The sequence below is a fragment of the Pteropus medius genome, unplaced genomic scaffold (assembly GCF_902729225.1).
Source record: "Pteropus medius unplaced genomic scaffold, Ma_sr-lr_union100, whole genome shotgun sequence".
In the NCBI taxonomy this organism is placed as follows: Eukaryota; Metazoa; Chordata; class Mammalia; order Chiroptera; family Pteropodidae; genus Pteropus; species Pteropus medius.
This window is the reverse complement of record NW_024349798.1, coordinates 4,512,144-4,528,992: the sequence shown is the minus strand read 5'-3', so window position 1 is coordinate 4,528,992 and position 16,849 is coordinate 4,512,144. Positions and strand designations below refer to the sequence as shown.

The 16,849-nt window shown below is 37.6% G+C and overlaps 1 protein-coding gene across 1 annotated transcript in view; it reads right to left on the bottom strand.

Moving 5' to 3' along the window:
- Positions 1 to 16,849, bottom strand: part of LOC120620502 (ATP-binding cassette sub-family A member 17-like) — an 83,017-nt gene that overhangs the window by 42,818 nt on the left and 23,350 nt on the right. Inside the window, exons 6-11 of the mRNA XM_039885573.1 lie at positions 16,035 to 16,294; positions 11,620 to 11,736; positions 10,629 to 10,746; positions 4,275 to 4,448; positions 2,131 to 2,303; positions 998 to 1,141 (exon numbers count right to left, since the gene is read on the bottom strand). Of these exons, the coding sequence (XP_039741507.1) occupies positions 998 to 1,141; positions 2,131 to 2,303; positions 4,275 to 4,448; positions 10,629 to 10,746; positions 11,620 to 11,736; positions 16,035 to 16,294 (986 nt within the window). The remainder of the gene's footprint in view (positions 1 to 997; positions 1,142 to 2,130; positions 2,304 to 4,274; positions 4,449 to 10,628; positions 10,747 to 11,619; positions 11,737 to 16,034; positions 16,295 to 16,849) is intronic.

Sequence of the window (16,849 nt, the reverse complement as noted above, 5' to 3'; positions counted from 1 at the left end):
AAGGAAGGATTGAAGGAAAAAGTTTTGCTGAAAGAAAGTCCTTGGCTCTTATCTTTCCCTATAGATGAGCTATAGCAGCTCTCCTGCAACCATAAAAATGATAAGTGCAGATTAAAGCTAATATGATTCCAATGGCCCAGGGAAAATATATGAAAGCAAGCAAGGAAGCAGAAAGAACTGTAGTCTGGGTCAGCTTTGTTGGGCAGTTGAAATCATGCCAGAACCTTGTGCCTGCATACTGCTTGTTATGTGAAAAAAGAAAATGCTATCCTTGCTTATCGAAGCCACAGTAAATTGGATAAAGACTCAAGCATTCCTAGCTGCTGCCATAGTATGTGAAAGAGCTGGAATAATCACTTATGTCATGAATCCCCTGGGCTAGGATGTGATCCACTTGATCCCACAGGTAGAGGAAGGTGACACAAAGTGACAGTGCTGCAGCATCAGTGGTAGAGGACACCACCTCTGCTTAGGCTCATCATATTTGAAGAGTGGAAGATTCCAAACAAAAAATAATGTTCTGGAGGACACTCCAGGGCATAGAGCTTATACCCAGGTATCCTGTCACAAGAGTCCTAGTCAACGCAGGGCTCTGCATGTAGGAAATACTCAGGAAACACTGGTGAGAGAAAAAACACATACATTTGGAAGCCAACAATGAAATCTGGTTTATGATTTGATTTGGTTATGTAAAAATGCTGGTGGATCAAAGTCGGCAATCAAATGGCTGAGTTCCAGTGTGTACCAGACAAGGGTGTTTGGCATTGTGAGGATGGAAGGGGACTATTTCAAGAGAGATCATCTATACCTTCCATCTAGTCATTTAACTTTATGACAGGAAACAGGACATTTTACATTATATTTCTAATTTTGAGAATAGTAGTACAAAGGGAAATTAAAACTCTATCACTAAATGTACCTTCGAACCACTGTCAGAATAAAATAGAAGTCTCTGTGCACTATTTCTTAAGTTCCCGGGAGATTTGTGAGCCAATACCTTGTATAGATGTTGGATTTCAATTCCTTTCATCAAACCAGTAGGCTCTTCCTGAATGAACTTGCTTTTCAGAGCTTTCTCAGTATTTTCCACATCCAAGACTGATTGTGTAGAAGATGAAGATTCTCTATGCCAGTAGGAGGGCTAGTGAGGAAATCAACTTACATTAATATGTTTAGGTGAATTGACTTTCTTCTTCTGGAAGATAAAGATTTTGGTAAATTAAATTCTCCACAACTCCTCACACCCACCCAAGTTTCCTGTATCAGACATTTAATGGTGCCTGGAGAAGTCAAGCAACTTGCTCATGGACTTGCTCACTACGAATAAACTGCATTTCACCCTACAACCCATGGTCCCAAGGATGGAGCTACAAAAGATGCCTCATATCTATGCTACTGGTGTACTGAGGAAGCCATTGTGTTGACAATTAGTGTCCCTGTGGGCTGAGGCCTGGGAAATACTGGAGTTAACAATCTACCCACTTCTCCACACTCCAAGATGGGCAAGCATGGCAGCCTTTACAGACCAAAGTGAGTACTGTGCAATTCAGACAGGATCAGTCACTTCATAAAACCGTGGGGCAGGACCAGCAGAGGCTACTGCAAGACTGAATGAGGCATAACAAGCTCAACTTTGTAAGAAAAATTTAGTCATTGTAAGAGAGAAGTGATTCTGAGAACTTCATGGGGTTGTCAACAAAAGCTGTGTCCCTTGCCAGTACCGTGGGTACGCTGAGGTCTCAAAGAGCTTCCAGGCCATTCTAACAGTCCAAAGGGGGAAGAGTAGGTGGAGTCGTGAGGGCTCCAGCGTGTTGCGGGTGGTGTCCTGTGGGAGAATATGGGGCTGACATTTGAGTGGGCACATGTAAGATACCCACAGACACTCTCGGGGGCCTCTGCATAGGGCATCGGCAGTGGTGCAAGAGTCAGAGAAACTGACACTTGCTGTTAATTATGCTCCCTTGGCAACCACTAGCTGATAGGTGTGAGGTGAAACCAGGTTAGAGAATCAGTTTAGATTTTCTAGAGTTTGTGATTTCAATTAGGACACAACCTAGAGGGGTAGAAATATTGATGACAAGCTATAAAAAGTCTAATGTCGATCTAAAAAACAGCAGCATTAGTACTCACTGTGACAAAGAAGTACCAAGGCTTAGGTGTACCATACTCCCCTGGGAAGATCGACTCCACATACCAGGTCACCAAGGTGTACAGGAAAGAGTCCAGTAGTAGCATCAGCAGCACCTGAGTAAAGTTAAACTCTCCACTTACACTGCCTATGTTCTCCCAGCGGATGCCGGTTCCTGTTCCACAGGAAGGAAACAGTCACTACATGCCAGAGAAAAGTTACAAAAAGTATATTCTGATATTAATATGATGACATCTTTGTTTTATTTCTCAACTGCCTCAGAAATTAAGGAAGGAAAAGGGTGTTATTTACTGGGCCCCTTTGAAACGAAAAACAATCTACTAAATGATATATTAATAAATCCATAAATGAGAGCCTTGAGTGACGAACCCAGCTAGCTGCTCCAATAGCATGCAGGTCTTGATTTTAAGAAGAGGCCAAAATGTGCTGGCCATACAATCACAAAGTGGGCCCATTAACCCCCAACTCAGAGCTCTGCTTCATGTTATAGATAGTGATTCCTCCTCAGGATTAGGACTGAAAGCTCTGCACTAGACTTACTGAGAAAATGTACAGGGAAATTTCATGAGCTTATTCACCTTAGGCCTGTCATCTGCTATAAGCAGATAGGTCAGATGAACAAGAGAATCCACTCCAGCAAAGGGATGAGGGTTCTAAATAAGAAATATTGTCCTTGGATTTCTAACATATCATCAATTATATCCTTAGAGATTCCTATCTGCTTACGATCATATGCATCTGCATTTCCTTCAGCTTTAATAGTAGACACGGCTTTTGTGAGCTATCCCATGCTTTTTAGGAAGGAATTCTAATCATAAGCTCAATGGGGGCAGAATTCTTTCAAACCAAGAGAATCATCCAGTCCACCCGCTCACCCAAATTCTCTCGACTTTCAACAGATAGGCTCCATTAAGTCCCATATGCCATTTAAAATCTACTTTTTCCCTGTGACTATTTATAAATTATATGGTCTCATCATTACTTTGTTAAAGAAAACCACTTACTTTCAATGAATTCTGGATAATTTCCATCTTTCATAAAATTTTAAGCACCCTTAACCCATTTAGACTATCCATAGGTGATACCTCTGATGACATCACTGGAGATTATCCCAATCACAGTAAGGAAACCCACAAACTAGATTCAACTTATAACTCCTGCTCTTGGTTTAGCAGCTATCTGCTGCTAAACCAAGCTGTACCATTTGGAATAGAGCTCTGGTGATAAAAGTTAACATCAAATAAGTCAAAGGGATGTAATGTACAGCATAGGGAATATAGTCAACAATATTGTAATAACTATGTTTGGTGGCAGATGGTTACTAGACTTGCCATGGTGAATGACTTCATAAGGTACATAAATGTCTAATCACTATGTTGTATATCTGAAACTCTGAAACTAATATGATATTGTATGTCAACTACAATTTAGAAATTGATTTTTAAAAAGTAAAATAAATAAAGAGCTAACACAAAGCAATGAAGGCACTTGCTAAAGTTTTTACAGCAGTTCATCTTAGTACCATTGAAATGTGAAACAGGTCCATTTAGTACGTACTAAAACCCCACAGAGCTCAGTGGTTCCTACATTTTAATTGATATTTTGGCTGCAATCTTCTGCAGTGACTGTAGGTGTTCTGAAGAATGCTTCGAACTCCAGAAACATAAGACAAATGGAAACTTGGGGTTGTACTTACAACTGTGGAAGTTGTAAGGGAGCTAGGACACCTCTGATGGAAGGTCCCCTAGACCAGCCCCGGAGGCTATGAGAATACAACATGATGTATGTAAATAGCATTATGCTATCTGTAAAGTTCTAAAGTGTTATCTGAACTTCTAATCATAGATCTATATATTTCATATCTATATAATTATAAAGATATAAGCGTAGAATTTCCTAAATCATCGATATGCTTTAGTTTTTCTCACAAATTACATTGTGAACAGTATGGTGTGAACCATATCCTATAATTCTTTAATGTTCTCTACAGAACCTAACAGAGTTGGAAGCACATTGTAAAAGTTCAGAGCACTGAATGAAATGTGCCACTTATGTGTATTTAGAAATGAAGGTCAGCTTTGTCTGTCAGCTATGGCAGCCTACCTTGGGTACCAGTAAGGCTCACCTTTTGTCTCAAATATGGAGATTAATCGGACTCCCAGTGCCATGGCAACATTTGAGAGAAGACAAAAGGCAATCTTTTGGGAGTGGCTCCTCTGAGTGTAGCTGAAAGCAAGGTACATGTATGGGAGATAGGTGAAGAAGAAGATAATGCCTCCTGAGGCAGTTGCGACATGGGCTGCAAATTCAGAGGGAAGAAATGAAAAGAGTTTCATCAATAATGCACAAAGAAGTATGCCACTAAGCTCCTACCCCCAGCCACAGCAAGGAAAGTGTCTCTGCCTTTGTCTCAGCATTTCAAAAGGGAAGCAATCTTTTAAGAAATTTTGATAGAAACCTGTCATAGTTCCACTTTCAATATCGAAAGACTGAGAGCATTTGTGGTACTTAAAAAATGAATCGATCCTTATATAAAGGCACAAATATCTAACTGCCTAACACTTCCTCTGTCTAAAACTACATTAATAATATCTCCTATGATAAAAATCTTAAAAGGTGAGTTACCACTTATCTTTTAAGATCGCGTAGCATCTAATAAGCATTGCCTGGTACTGTGGCGAGCACTTGATTCACAACATCTTTTTTAATCTTCATGACCTCCCTGTTTTACAGAGGAGGAAACCAAGGCTTAGCCACATTAAGTAAATCTTCTGAATGTCATGGAGCTGGTAAATTATGAGTCAAGCATTCGAGGTTTTTCCAGGCTCTAAGCATAGTGGCTCCAGATTTAGAAATAAGGCCAATCTGACTGAAGCATAGGAGATGAACTCAAATTAAATGCAAACATTTGATCTTCAGGAAGGTAAGAGAATAAGGATTGAAAATGTAAGGATTGCATATATTAAAAATAGAGCTGCAGTGAAGGCTTCAGGCAGCTCTTTGCTAAACCTGGCTACATAAACTACAGCTGACCTGGGTGTTCTGTAACGCCTGCGAATTTCAGTGTCTTCTTTTATAAAAGGTGATAATAATTGCTAACATTTACTAAGCTCTTACTATACACCAAGTATTGTTCTTAGCATTTTATATGTACTATCCCATTTAATCTTCATTATTAAGTTACGAGATAAGTACTATAATTTACCAATTTCACAGAAGCAGAAGTGAGTGCACAGAGTCTTGACTTGCTCATGGTCAGGGGCCACACTGAGATACAAAAACAGCACTCTGAGGCCAGAGTAACAGCTTTTGACCTCGGTAAGGAAGGGATGAAGGCTGATGTCCATTTGAGGAGGGGGCAGAAGTTTAAAACAGTTGTCTCAGAGAGATTGGGACGAATTTATAAGGGAATGTAATTGGATTAAAAGGCAGCGCTCAGGGGACCCCACTTGAGAATTGGAGACCTAAATGAAAAGACCAGTGCCCATGGTGGGGAGTTTTTCTCCAGCCAAGTTATGCTACTCAGATATAGGTGCAGAGTAGACAGGGAGCTGGGTTTAACCGGGGGCGAGGTTTTGCAATAAAAGTTCAATGGACAACTGATAGGTGTACATTAAGGAGTTATCAGAATAATGGATCATGGGATCTGAGCTGGGTAAAGCAGCAAGAGAGGCGCATGATGGGGTGATGGATAGTGAAAAAGTTTTAGGGCCCGTAGATTAGAGGTCTTTGATGGGGATCAGAGAATTATTGAAGGAGGCAGGTACAGGAGGAAAGGAGCTTAAAAAAAGATAATGGGAGTCAAGAATGGAATGTTTGGGGATGAGATCTGGTTACCCTCAATTATCGGTAAAGCTAAGCTTTAGAGGATGACTATGGGAACACGAGGTCACTAATGTGACGTGGAGGAAAAGATCATTGAAAGGAATAGGTCAAGGATTTGAGAGAAAAGAGAGCTGGACCACTAACAATGGTCGCAGCAGCAGTTAGTGGAGAGAATCATAGAGGGCCAGGAGCTTAAATTCTTCAACAAACAAGGGGAAGTAACTAGGAGCAACAGGTGATTTCAATAAAAAGTGAATAAAATTTTCACTTCAATGGAGCTGAGTTTCTTAGCAAGAGATGAAGAGGAATGATCTGGAGGAACATTGTGTGCTCATTAACATAGATTTATAAGTAATTTTATGCATTTGCCTTGAAAATTACATAGAAAAAAAAAGAGGAGCTACAAACCAAAAGTACAATAATACTGGCTTTAGTTTCCTTTACTAGTTATCTTTATTTCTTCTTATGGCTTCCAGTTACTGTCTGGTGTCTTTTCGTTTCAGCCTGAAACATTTCTTGTAGGGCAGGTGTACTGGTAATAAACTCTCTCAGCTTTTATCTGACAATGTCTTAATTTCGCCTTCATTCTTGAGGGATAGTTTTGCCAGATATAAAAGTCAGCTCTTAATTTTACTGAGGATCACTTGTATCTAAAGAGTCTCTTCTCTCTTGCTGCTTTCAAAATGCTCTCTTTGTCTTTGGGTTTTGACAATATGAATGACTCTTGCAATGGATCTCTTTTTGAATTATCGGAGTTTACTGAGCTTCTTGGGTTTGTAAACTCATGTCTTTCATTAAATCTGGAGCGTTTTCAGCCATTAATTCTTCAAAATTTTTTTTTTATTCTTTTCCCTCTCTTTTCATTCTGGGACTTCCATGAATTGTAATTTAGCACACTTGATGGTGTCTTACAGGTATCCTCAAGTTCTGTTCCAAAAAAGAAAATTCCAGGACCATATGGCTTCACAGGTGAATTCTACTAAACATTTAAAGAGAAATTAACACCAATCCTTTTTAAAACTCTAGACATGGAGACCAATGGAATATAATAGTCCAGAAATAAACCTTCACATATATTGATTTTTAACATGTGCCAAGACTATTCAGTGGAGGAAAGGACAGTCCCAATAAATGGTGCTGGGAAAACTGGATATCTGCCTGCAAAGGAATGAAGTTAGACCCTTGCCTTATACCATATACAAAACTTAACTCAAAATGGATTAAAGATCTAAATGTAAGAGCTAAAAGTAAAAAACTCTTAGAAGAAAAATTAGAGGGAGGATTTCATAACCTTGAATTTGGCAATGGCTTCTTAAATGTGACACCAAAAGCACAGGTGACAAAAGAAAAAAATAGATAAATTGGACTTCAACAAAATTAAAAACTTTTGTGCATCAAGGGACACTACCAACAGAGTAAAAAGACAACCCACAGAATAGGAGAAAATATTTATAAATCATATATCTGATAAGGGATTCATATCCAAAATACATTTAAAAGAAAACTTACAACTCAATATCAACAAAGTAAACAATGAGGTTAAAAAATGGGCAAAGGACTTGAATAGACATTTCTTCAAAGAAATTGGAACCATTTGTGTATTGCTGGTAGGAATGTAAAATGGTGCAATTACAGTCCTAGGTGTTTACTCAAAAGAATTCAAAACAGGGACTCAAACAGATACTTGTACATGAATGTTCACAACAACATTATTCACAATAGCCCAAAGCTGTTCATCAAAAGATGAATGGATAACAAAATGTGGCATATTCATACAATGAAATATTATTCAGCCATCATAAAGAATGAAGTGAGGTAGGAGTCCAAGTGGTTAGCCATTCATCCCAGCACTCTTTGATGAAGAGACTATTCTTTCCCCATTGAATGGTCTTGGCATCCCTGTCAAAAATCAACTGGCCATTAGATGTATGGGTTTAACTCTAGATTCTCAATTCCATTCCATTGGTCTTTACGTCTATCCTTATGCCAGTACCATACTGTTTTGGTCCCTGTCAGTTTGCAACCAGTTTGCAATCGAGAAGTGTGAGTCTTTCAATTTTGTTCTTCTTTTTCAAAATAGTTTGGGCTTTGTGAGACTCCTTGTAATTCCATGTGAATTTTAGGATTAGCTTGTTCATTTATGAGAAAAAGTCAGCTGGAATTTTAATAGGGATTTAATTGACTCTATAGATCAATTTGGGAAGTATTGCCATCTTAACAATATTCAGTCTTCCAATCCATGTGCATGAGATGTCTATCCACTGATATAAGTCTTCTTTGATTTCTTTCAGCAATGTTTTGTAGTTTTCAATGCACAAGTTTTTTATCTCCTTGGTCAGATTTATTCCTAGGTATTTTACTTTGGATGCTGTTTTAAATGAAATTGTTTTCTTGAGTTCCTTTTCAGAATGTTCACAACTGATTTTCATGTGTTGACCTTGTATCCTGAAAATCCGCTATATTTGTTTAATAGCTCTAATAGTCCCTTTTGTGGATTCCTTGGGATTTTCTACATATAAGATGGTGTCATCTTTGAATAGTTTTACTTCTTCCTCTCCAATTGCATGCCTTTTTATTTTTTCTTTCCTAATTATTCTGGCTTGAACTTCCAGTAGAATGTTGAATAGCAGAGTGAAAAGTGGGCATCCCTGTCTTGTTCCTGATCTTAGGGGGAAAGTTTTCAATCTTTCACCACTGAATATGACATCATCTGTGAGGTGTTCATAAATGTTCATGATCAGGTTGAGGAAGTTTCTTTCTATTCTGGTTTTTAAAATGTTTTTATCATAAAAGGTATTAGATTTGGCAAATGCTTTTTCAGAATCAATTGACCAATAAAATTGTGTTTATTTTTTCATTCATTCTATTAAGTGGTATATTACATTGAATGCTTTTCATATGTTGAATCATTCATGCATTCCTGGAATAAATCTCACTTGGTATAGTGTGTAATCCTTTTAATATACTGATAGATTTCTTTGCTAATATTTTGTTGAGGAGTTTTCCATCTATATTTATAGCTTCATTGTGATGTATTTATGGTTTTGGCAATCAGGTAATGCTTGCCTATAAAATGAGTTAGGAATATTTGTGTTTTCATTTTTGAGTTGTAAGCTTTTTTTTTAAAAAAAAAAATTCCAGGTATAAGTCTTTTATGTTATATATTATTTGAAGATGTTTTCGCCCAGTCCATGGGTTGTATTTTCACTTTCTTAATGGTATCTTTTGAAACACAAAAATTTTTAATATTGATGAAGCCTAACGTATCACTTTTCTCTTTTATCACTTGTGCTTTTGGTGTCATATCTAAGAAATCTCTGTCTAACCTAAGATTTACTAAGGGTTACTCCTGTAGATGACTGAGGAGTCACTAAGATTTACTCCTGTATTTTCTTTAAAGAGTTTTGTAGTTTTAGCTCTACATTTAGGTTTATAATCTACTTTGAGTTAATTTTTGTATTTGATGTGATATAGAGATCCAACTTTATTCTTTTGCAATGTGGATATACAGTTGTTCCAGCTCTAGTTGTTGAAAAGTCTATTCCTTGCCTGTTGAATTGTCTTGGCCTCTTTGTTAAAAACCAATTGATCATGAACTTTGAGTTGTGTGGGATATTTTTGCTTTCACGTGGCATTCTTTCCTGCTTTTTTCTTCCCACTCTGGTCTTGATTTATTGTATTTATGACCTAATTGTTTTTGTCTCTTGATCCAGCCCTCTGCTTATTTCTTGTACTTGACTGCAAGTTCAACTTTTTAGGTTTCAACCTGTAGCACCCCTTTAACCTTAGGTTTCAGGCATTCTTTGATACTCATACTCCAAACTCCCCATATAACTCTCTTACTTGATCATAACCCCTGCCATATCCACCTTAAAGCTATATGCAAAAGTGGGAAGTTAAATTTAGAGTTTGAATCAGGAGATAGTGTTCAGGCCTATTCAGCCTCTCAAAAAAATCCATCCTCACATTGGTAGTCAATATTTGCCAGGGCCTATATATTAGAGCATACTATTTGATGTAAAATATTCACAAATATAAATAATAAACTACCTAGCTTCATTTATACTATACTTTTATTTTTGTCCAAGTTCTCTTAAACCCTCTTTTTTTTTTTTTGGTCACCAACTGTTGGGACCTGTCCTCTATCAAGGTTTCTACCTACACCTCTCTAGGTTTAATCACAATTCAATTCTCTTGCATGCTGACTTTGACTCCACTTATTATTGTTGCCCCTTGTGGTTGGTTCATCAATTCTACCAATAGTCCTGACAGAATCAAATTCCCAGAAATTCCTCTTTTAGTATGGTGTCTTAGAAGCCACACAACTGTTATGCCCCTACTTTACAATCAAGACGTGGAAAACTATCTGCCCTGGATGTCATAGCTCTCATTTCCTTCCAAATTGGGACTTGACATTTGCATTCATTGGAAATGATATTAGGAGCCAAATGAAGCATAAAAACATACATATATGGAGATGTTTCCATAAGTCTTTAATGGGGAATAGAATTATTCCATTGCTAAAATAACCATAAAAGTAAAAACTTGACTCTGGAGAAATAATAATGAATGCCTTAGGTAATGGGAATAGCAATGCTACAAGGAAAAGAAGTCATAAACATACTCCCTGAGAGGAAATTGTATCAGGACTCACCTTTTTGGAAGAATGTGCTGATCATGAATGCAAAGAAAATTGTGGCAATGGCAAAACACATTAGAAAAACAAATATCAAACTAGGGTCACTGTTCGTGAACACTGCCACATTTTTTATCTACAAAACAATCAGAGATGCACATGATTGTTACATGGAAAGAATGAGGAAAAGGCATAAATACTCCTAAACAGTACATGACTAAAAAAAAGATTATCTTAAACTAAACATATACATAGATTTTTTAAGGCCGGTATCTATTATCATTTACAAATTATGCTCTGCACATGCATCTTTTTAAAGGAAAGCATAAGTTTGAATTCAATTTTTGATTCAATGTGAATTTTTTTGCTTTAATAAGAGAGTTTATCCCATTTATCATGATCACTATTACAGATTACTATTTTTTTTTGATATCTTATGTTTCCACTTTTTAATGTTTTCTGGCCATTTTCTTTGTTTCATATATTTTATATAGTCTGAATTTTCTTGCCTTCCTTTGTCCAAGTGGTAATTAAGAAGGTAAATTTTCATATATCCACATAATGGTTATAATTTAGTTATTAAACTCAAGTTAGTAAATTGGAGCACCAAATGCCATTGACAGCATAAAAGGAAAACAAACAAGATATTATAAAAGAGTTTATATTTTACAATAACTATTTTCAACTATTTGTAGAAAACAAAATTTATAATATTTTGAAGTTTATAAAACACATATTTTGGAATTCCATTTTCCTAATGAAATTTACCACATCCATGTCCAGTACTTGAAGACGAGGCACCACAGGGAAGGCAACGCATTCCTGGATCCTAAAGTTTAAATGCTTAATCCCCCAAAGTTTTAGCAAATTGCACCACACATCAACTTGAGGTTCTCCAAGCATTCATCAATAGGGTGTTTTCATCATCTATTGAATCTCAGCACTACCACCGAATTTCTCTTATACCTCTTCATAGCTTAGCACATCCTTAAGGACAATAGACACGTACCTCTGTGCAGAAGAGAATGGTCATGAAAGAAACAACAATTAAAGCAGAAATGAAGAACATAATGAACCAAGCAACCCAGTGTTGCCAGTTGCGCAGTCCAATCATACACATATATTCCTAGGAAAAGCAAAAGAACCAGACATTACACAGGCTAATGCTCAGTTCCAACAGGTCTGGTTTAGCTGTCTGTTACTGAAACCCCAGCAGAATGGCAGGAAAGGTCATGTGTGTGTCTTGGAGAGAGGTGGCTAGTGAGGATGATGAAGACTAAATAAGTTGAAAAGAGACCTACAAACCAGGGAGTGGCATTTATCTGGTTTAGACATGGTAGAGATAGGCCTTGTGTTAAAATTATTCTTCTTTTAAAATGGTAAGCATACTGTTAGTTCATTCATTTATTGCACACCTACTATAAATGAAGGGCTCCTATGGCCCCAAGGATAGAATACGATGATATGGCCCTGGCATCCTATGCTCTGATTGCACAAAGCTTCCTGCAATTCACTGAACACGCCTGACCCCTATGTCTTTTTTTTTTCTCTTTTCATACATGTTGTTTCAACTCATTCTTCTCTCATCCTCTCTATAGCGAAATCCTACTTGATTTTCAAAACCTAGTCCAGAATCGACTGCTCTGTGAAGCCTTCTCTGGTCAGCTTGCCCATCCTCTACAAAGCCATAACATCTGTACATTCCCATACCTTAATACTTGGGATTCTTCTTAACATTTGGCTTTATTGCTGTAATTGCCTGAGGGAAAGGGTTGTGTCATTTATATCTGTATCCCTAATGTATGTTTCTGGTAAATGTAAGTCACTCAGTAAATGTTTGATAAGTGAATAAATGCAAAGCACTGTGCTAAGTACATGCAGGAAAAGTGAAAAATATAAAAAGCAGAGCTACCGCCTTCCAAAGTCTACAATCTAGTATTGGAAATACATACATAATAATAACCCTGTAGATTCTACACTTGAAGTATAGAAAAGAGCCCTTTTATCTTTAAAGATTAGAACTAGTAGTGGATCGATGAATCAAAAACAAGTTGCTTAAAGCAGGGGAATCATAAAAATTATATACATTTAACTTAAAATTTTATTTTTACTTATAACATATAAATGCATATGTGCTGGTATCTTCAAGTCAGAACACAAATTCTTCTTTTGAAGCTTCGGCCTGCTCACTGGAGCACTAACATAACACCCACCATAAAGTTCACTCCTGGATCACAATCTTGAAAATGAACTGAGGACATAAATACAAGATGTGAAGCAAACTAGCACAGACTCTGACCAGTTTAATTTATTTCCCCAAATTTTACAGTGGTTTCACCCACATGAAATTTATTAATGTTTTTTAAAGAGCAGCCTTACTGAATCTTTCCAAAACATTCAACTAAACTTTCAAAGCCAACTTCATTCCATTCTACTCATTTACATAATATTTAATTAAATCACAAATTATTAGAACAAGTGCAGGTATAAGAGATTTAGAAACAAGCCTTGATAAGCCTATAGCTCAGCAGGTGATAAGCCCATGTGTACTAGAGAGAAGCCTACCAGCTGCCTCGTGCTGGGAGCTCTAATCAGAAAGCTTTACAGAGGTGATGGAGTGTTAGTTAATGCGAGAACTGATTATATGGAGATCAGTTAAGAAAAACCCCATCTGTAATATAATAGAGATGGAAACAACATGCTATGAGAAGATGAGATGAAAGACTAATGAAATTTAGAAAGGATTCCTGAAGAAGATGAACTGCAATATGAATTTTGAAGTAGAGGGTACTCCAAACAGAGAGGCCAGCCTATAGGAGGAATCGTACAGTTAGCATCTATTTGGGGAATAGAAAGGAACTTATTCAACTAGAGCAAAGGGCTTATGCCAGGTGGGAGAGATAATCCAAGAGTCTTCTAAATTAAAGACAATTCATTTTAATCCTTCTTAAGCCATTTACATAGCAAAACTAGATTAACACCAGCTAATCTAACAAGGGACTAGCTCTGAGAATACTGTGGTGATCTGTGTTCAAAAAAGTGACACTAGTTGCTCTTCCCTCCCCCCCATTCTCCCCACCTTGGTCCCAGAGACAAACTCGGACATGGCATTCTCCCTCATGGGACAGATGCCATACTAATGACTCCTCCTGGAATATAACTTACCTACTCCTGGGTCCTTAGGCTATCATCTGAATAGAGAGATGAAGCCAGCTCCATCTATACTATTAGCCTCCAGGGCTACAGGCTTTTTAGTACTCCCCAGTGAGCTACCTTTTCCAGACAATTCACCTAGCAGAAATAGAGCACGTTTCTCTGACATATTTCATTTCAGAGTCTACTTGGAAAAACTGAAGTTTAATTATTAGAAATCTGTTTTACTTTGCTTAGGGAGAGATATTCTTATCTGAGAATGAAAACTATTTTTTATTGCTAGGTCATACTGCTCCGTATAAAGTTATCTTAAAATTATTAATCTCTTTGTGCCTTAGGTTACCTCCTCTGCTACATAAGAATAATAGTAGTCGTTATCTCATAGAATTGTGTATCACTCGGGGTCCCAAAAGAAAATAGATGTTACATTCAAATTAGAATAATTGGAGGAGGGTTTGTTTTTAACAGACCTAATTACGAATGGCTGCATGAGGACAGGAAATCCTATAGCAGTACTTCTCAACCTTTTTGGTACCAGGAATCTGTTCTCCTATGAGAATCTAATGCCTGATGATCTGAGGTGGAGCTGAGGCAGTGATGCTAGTGCTGGGGAGCAGCTGCAAATACAGATGAAGCTTAGCTCACCAGCCACTCACCTCCTGCTGTGTAGCCAGTTCCTCATAGGCCACAGATCTTACTTGTCAGCAGCCTGGGGGTTGGGGGCTCCTGCCCTATAGCACAGTTCAGAAATCTAGGGCTTGTAGCAACAGAATTTTTACCACTCTTGGGCTCAAAGAGATAAGAAGGAAGAGAAGTTACTAGAACCCAGAAGGGGAAATAGTTTTATGGAGCAAGATATCTTGAGAGGACAGTGACCTTCTGCCAGGCTCCCACAAGTGGGAGCATGTTTTGGAATGCCTACAGGTCAGCCTTCAGGGCAGAGAAGAAGGTAAAAAATAGTGAAGAGCGAGTCCAAACACATAGGATTTCAGCGCAAGCTGTTAGGAGAGTGAAATGAATCAGTGCTTCAGAGAATGCCTAGTACATGGAAAGTATCATATACCAGATACATGTTCTATTAAATCAATCCATGATGACACGTTTTATGTCATTTTGTTTTGGTTGGATTTTGTTTCTTGAGCTATTCTAAATATTTTCTTTTCTTTTAAAAGGAGAGGTAATCCATTTACATTTATTATTGTAACTGCCATGTTTGGTCTTCTGCTATCTCGTTTAATATTATACCTTCTGTATGCTTTTTCATGATTTACTTTGCTTTTGTCTTTCGGTATATGGACTATATTTTCTTTCTTTTTATTTTTTCCAGAGTTTTAAAAGTTGTGTCCTACTTTTAAATAGTATTGGTGGTTATTTTTAAGTTTTCAAAAGTGTTCTTTAACCTACTTTCGTCTAAAGAACATACTTAGGCATGAAATAGGAAACAGATGGCCAATTCAATGACCTGAGTGTAAACATTTGATGCCTTCAACAATTTATTGCTGAAACAATTTAACAGGGAAGGGAAAACTCTCTCCTACACCAGAGAACAAAAAGGGGATTCCAACAACATACCAGAAGGTTCTAGTTTCCCTGTGTTTTTTTTCAGTTGGTGCAGAGTTAGCCTGTTGTCTCACTATCATCTACTACAGCAGAAAGCAGTTCCCCACCTTATTAAAGTACTTCCCTGTCATTTAAAATTTTTTTAATTTAAAAAATAAAAATTAATTAATTAATCTAATTTTAAAAATAAAAATAATAAATAAATAAATAGCTAGATAGATAGATAGATAGATAGATAAATAAATAAATAAATAAATAAATAAATAAATAAATAAATGAAGTGCTTCCACAGGCAGCCCCACAAGACAATATCGGTTCAACCATTCCTGACAACTGATACACAGAGCAAACCAGACATCATTGGTGAGGCATTCATTTTGGATGATTTCCCCCTTGGTTAGTCATTGCACAGGCACTTTCTGATCACCTACCACGTGCAAGCCAGTGTGTTAGCAAAGCAGGAACCATTAGGCTGGTCATACCCAAACTAAAAGTAGGGACTCAAGTAGTAACAATACATGGCATTGCCTAAGTTGCAATTGGATTAGAACGACAAAAGAACATCCAAGTTCCAACTCACCTTGGAGGTTGCTCTGATACCCAAGCGACCTCTTACCTACCTTGGCCTCATTCCTACTCTAGTCATTTTTCATTAGCAGCCCATACATTCCTGTTCTGAAAGCAGCGTGTGTCTGATGTAGATGGAGTTACCTTCAGTTTTCTCTCTTTCTCCAGTGCAATGGAATTTATGACGACGAGCTCGATGCAGATGAAACTGAGCATGAGGAGAACAGGGAACTCATTCTGAAGGACCAGGAAGAACTTGTCATGGACATAGGCTCCATATGGGAATCTCTTCACAAACACATTGAGATTCTCAAACATTTTGGTCGTTGCATTGTGAGTATGATGCCACATGATGGCTTTGTCCAGTGCATGCTGTATGGCCAGGAAGCCTTCTTTGTTGTATCCTACATGAGAAAACAGTAGACATCAAGCATAAGAGATTCAGAAAGACTGAAGATACAAAACGACTCATAATGCAAATGGGTCATGGCTAGTTGTTCATAAAGACATACAGACAGAAGTAGAAGAGGCACCCCTATAACCCACATGCTACAATATGAAAGAAAGAGCAGAAAGTCACAGTGGGACCCCTTTGGCTGAGCAATGGGTCTTTTATCAGAAAATAGGGTAAAGGGGTCCTGGCAGACAAAACAAGAACTATCTGATAGAAGTCTCCTGGGGTGGGGCCACGTCTTCTCCCCTGAGAACACAGGCTTGAGGGAAAGGATGCATTCTGGTTTTGATCATCCAGCACATGTGAGATGGTTAAATTCAAAGCACTTGGAAGATACAGCCTCCCTCACCTGCTGTGACCTGTGTCTGAGTTGTCATTGCTATTGTTCAAGGGTTATGATCACTGAATTTTGCTGTCAAGACTCAAAAACAGTCTTTACTGTTTTCGTAAACCGCGTTTCAATATAACGAGGCCAGCTTTGGAGAAAAGTAGGTTGAAAGGCAAA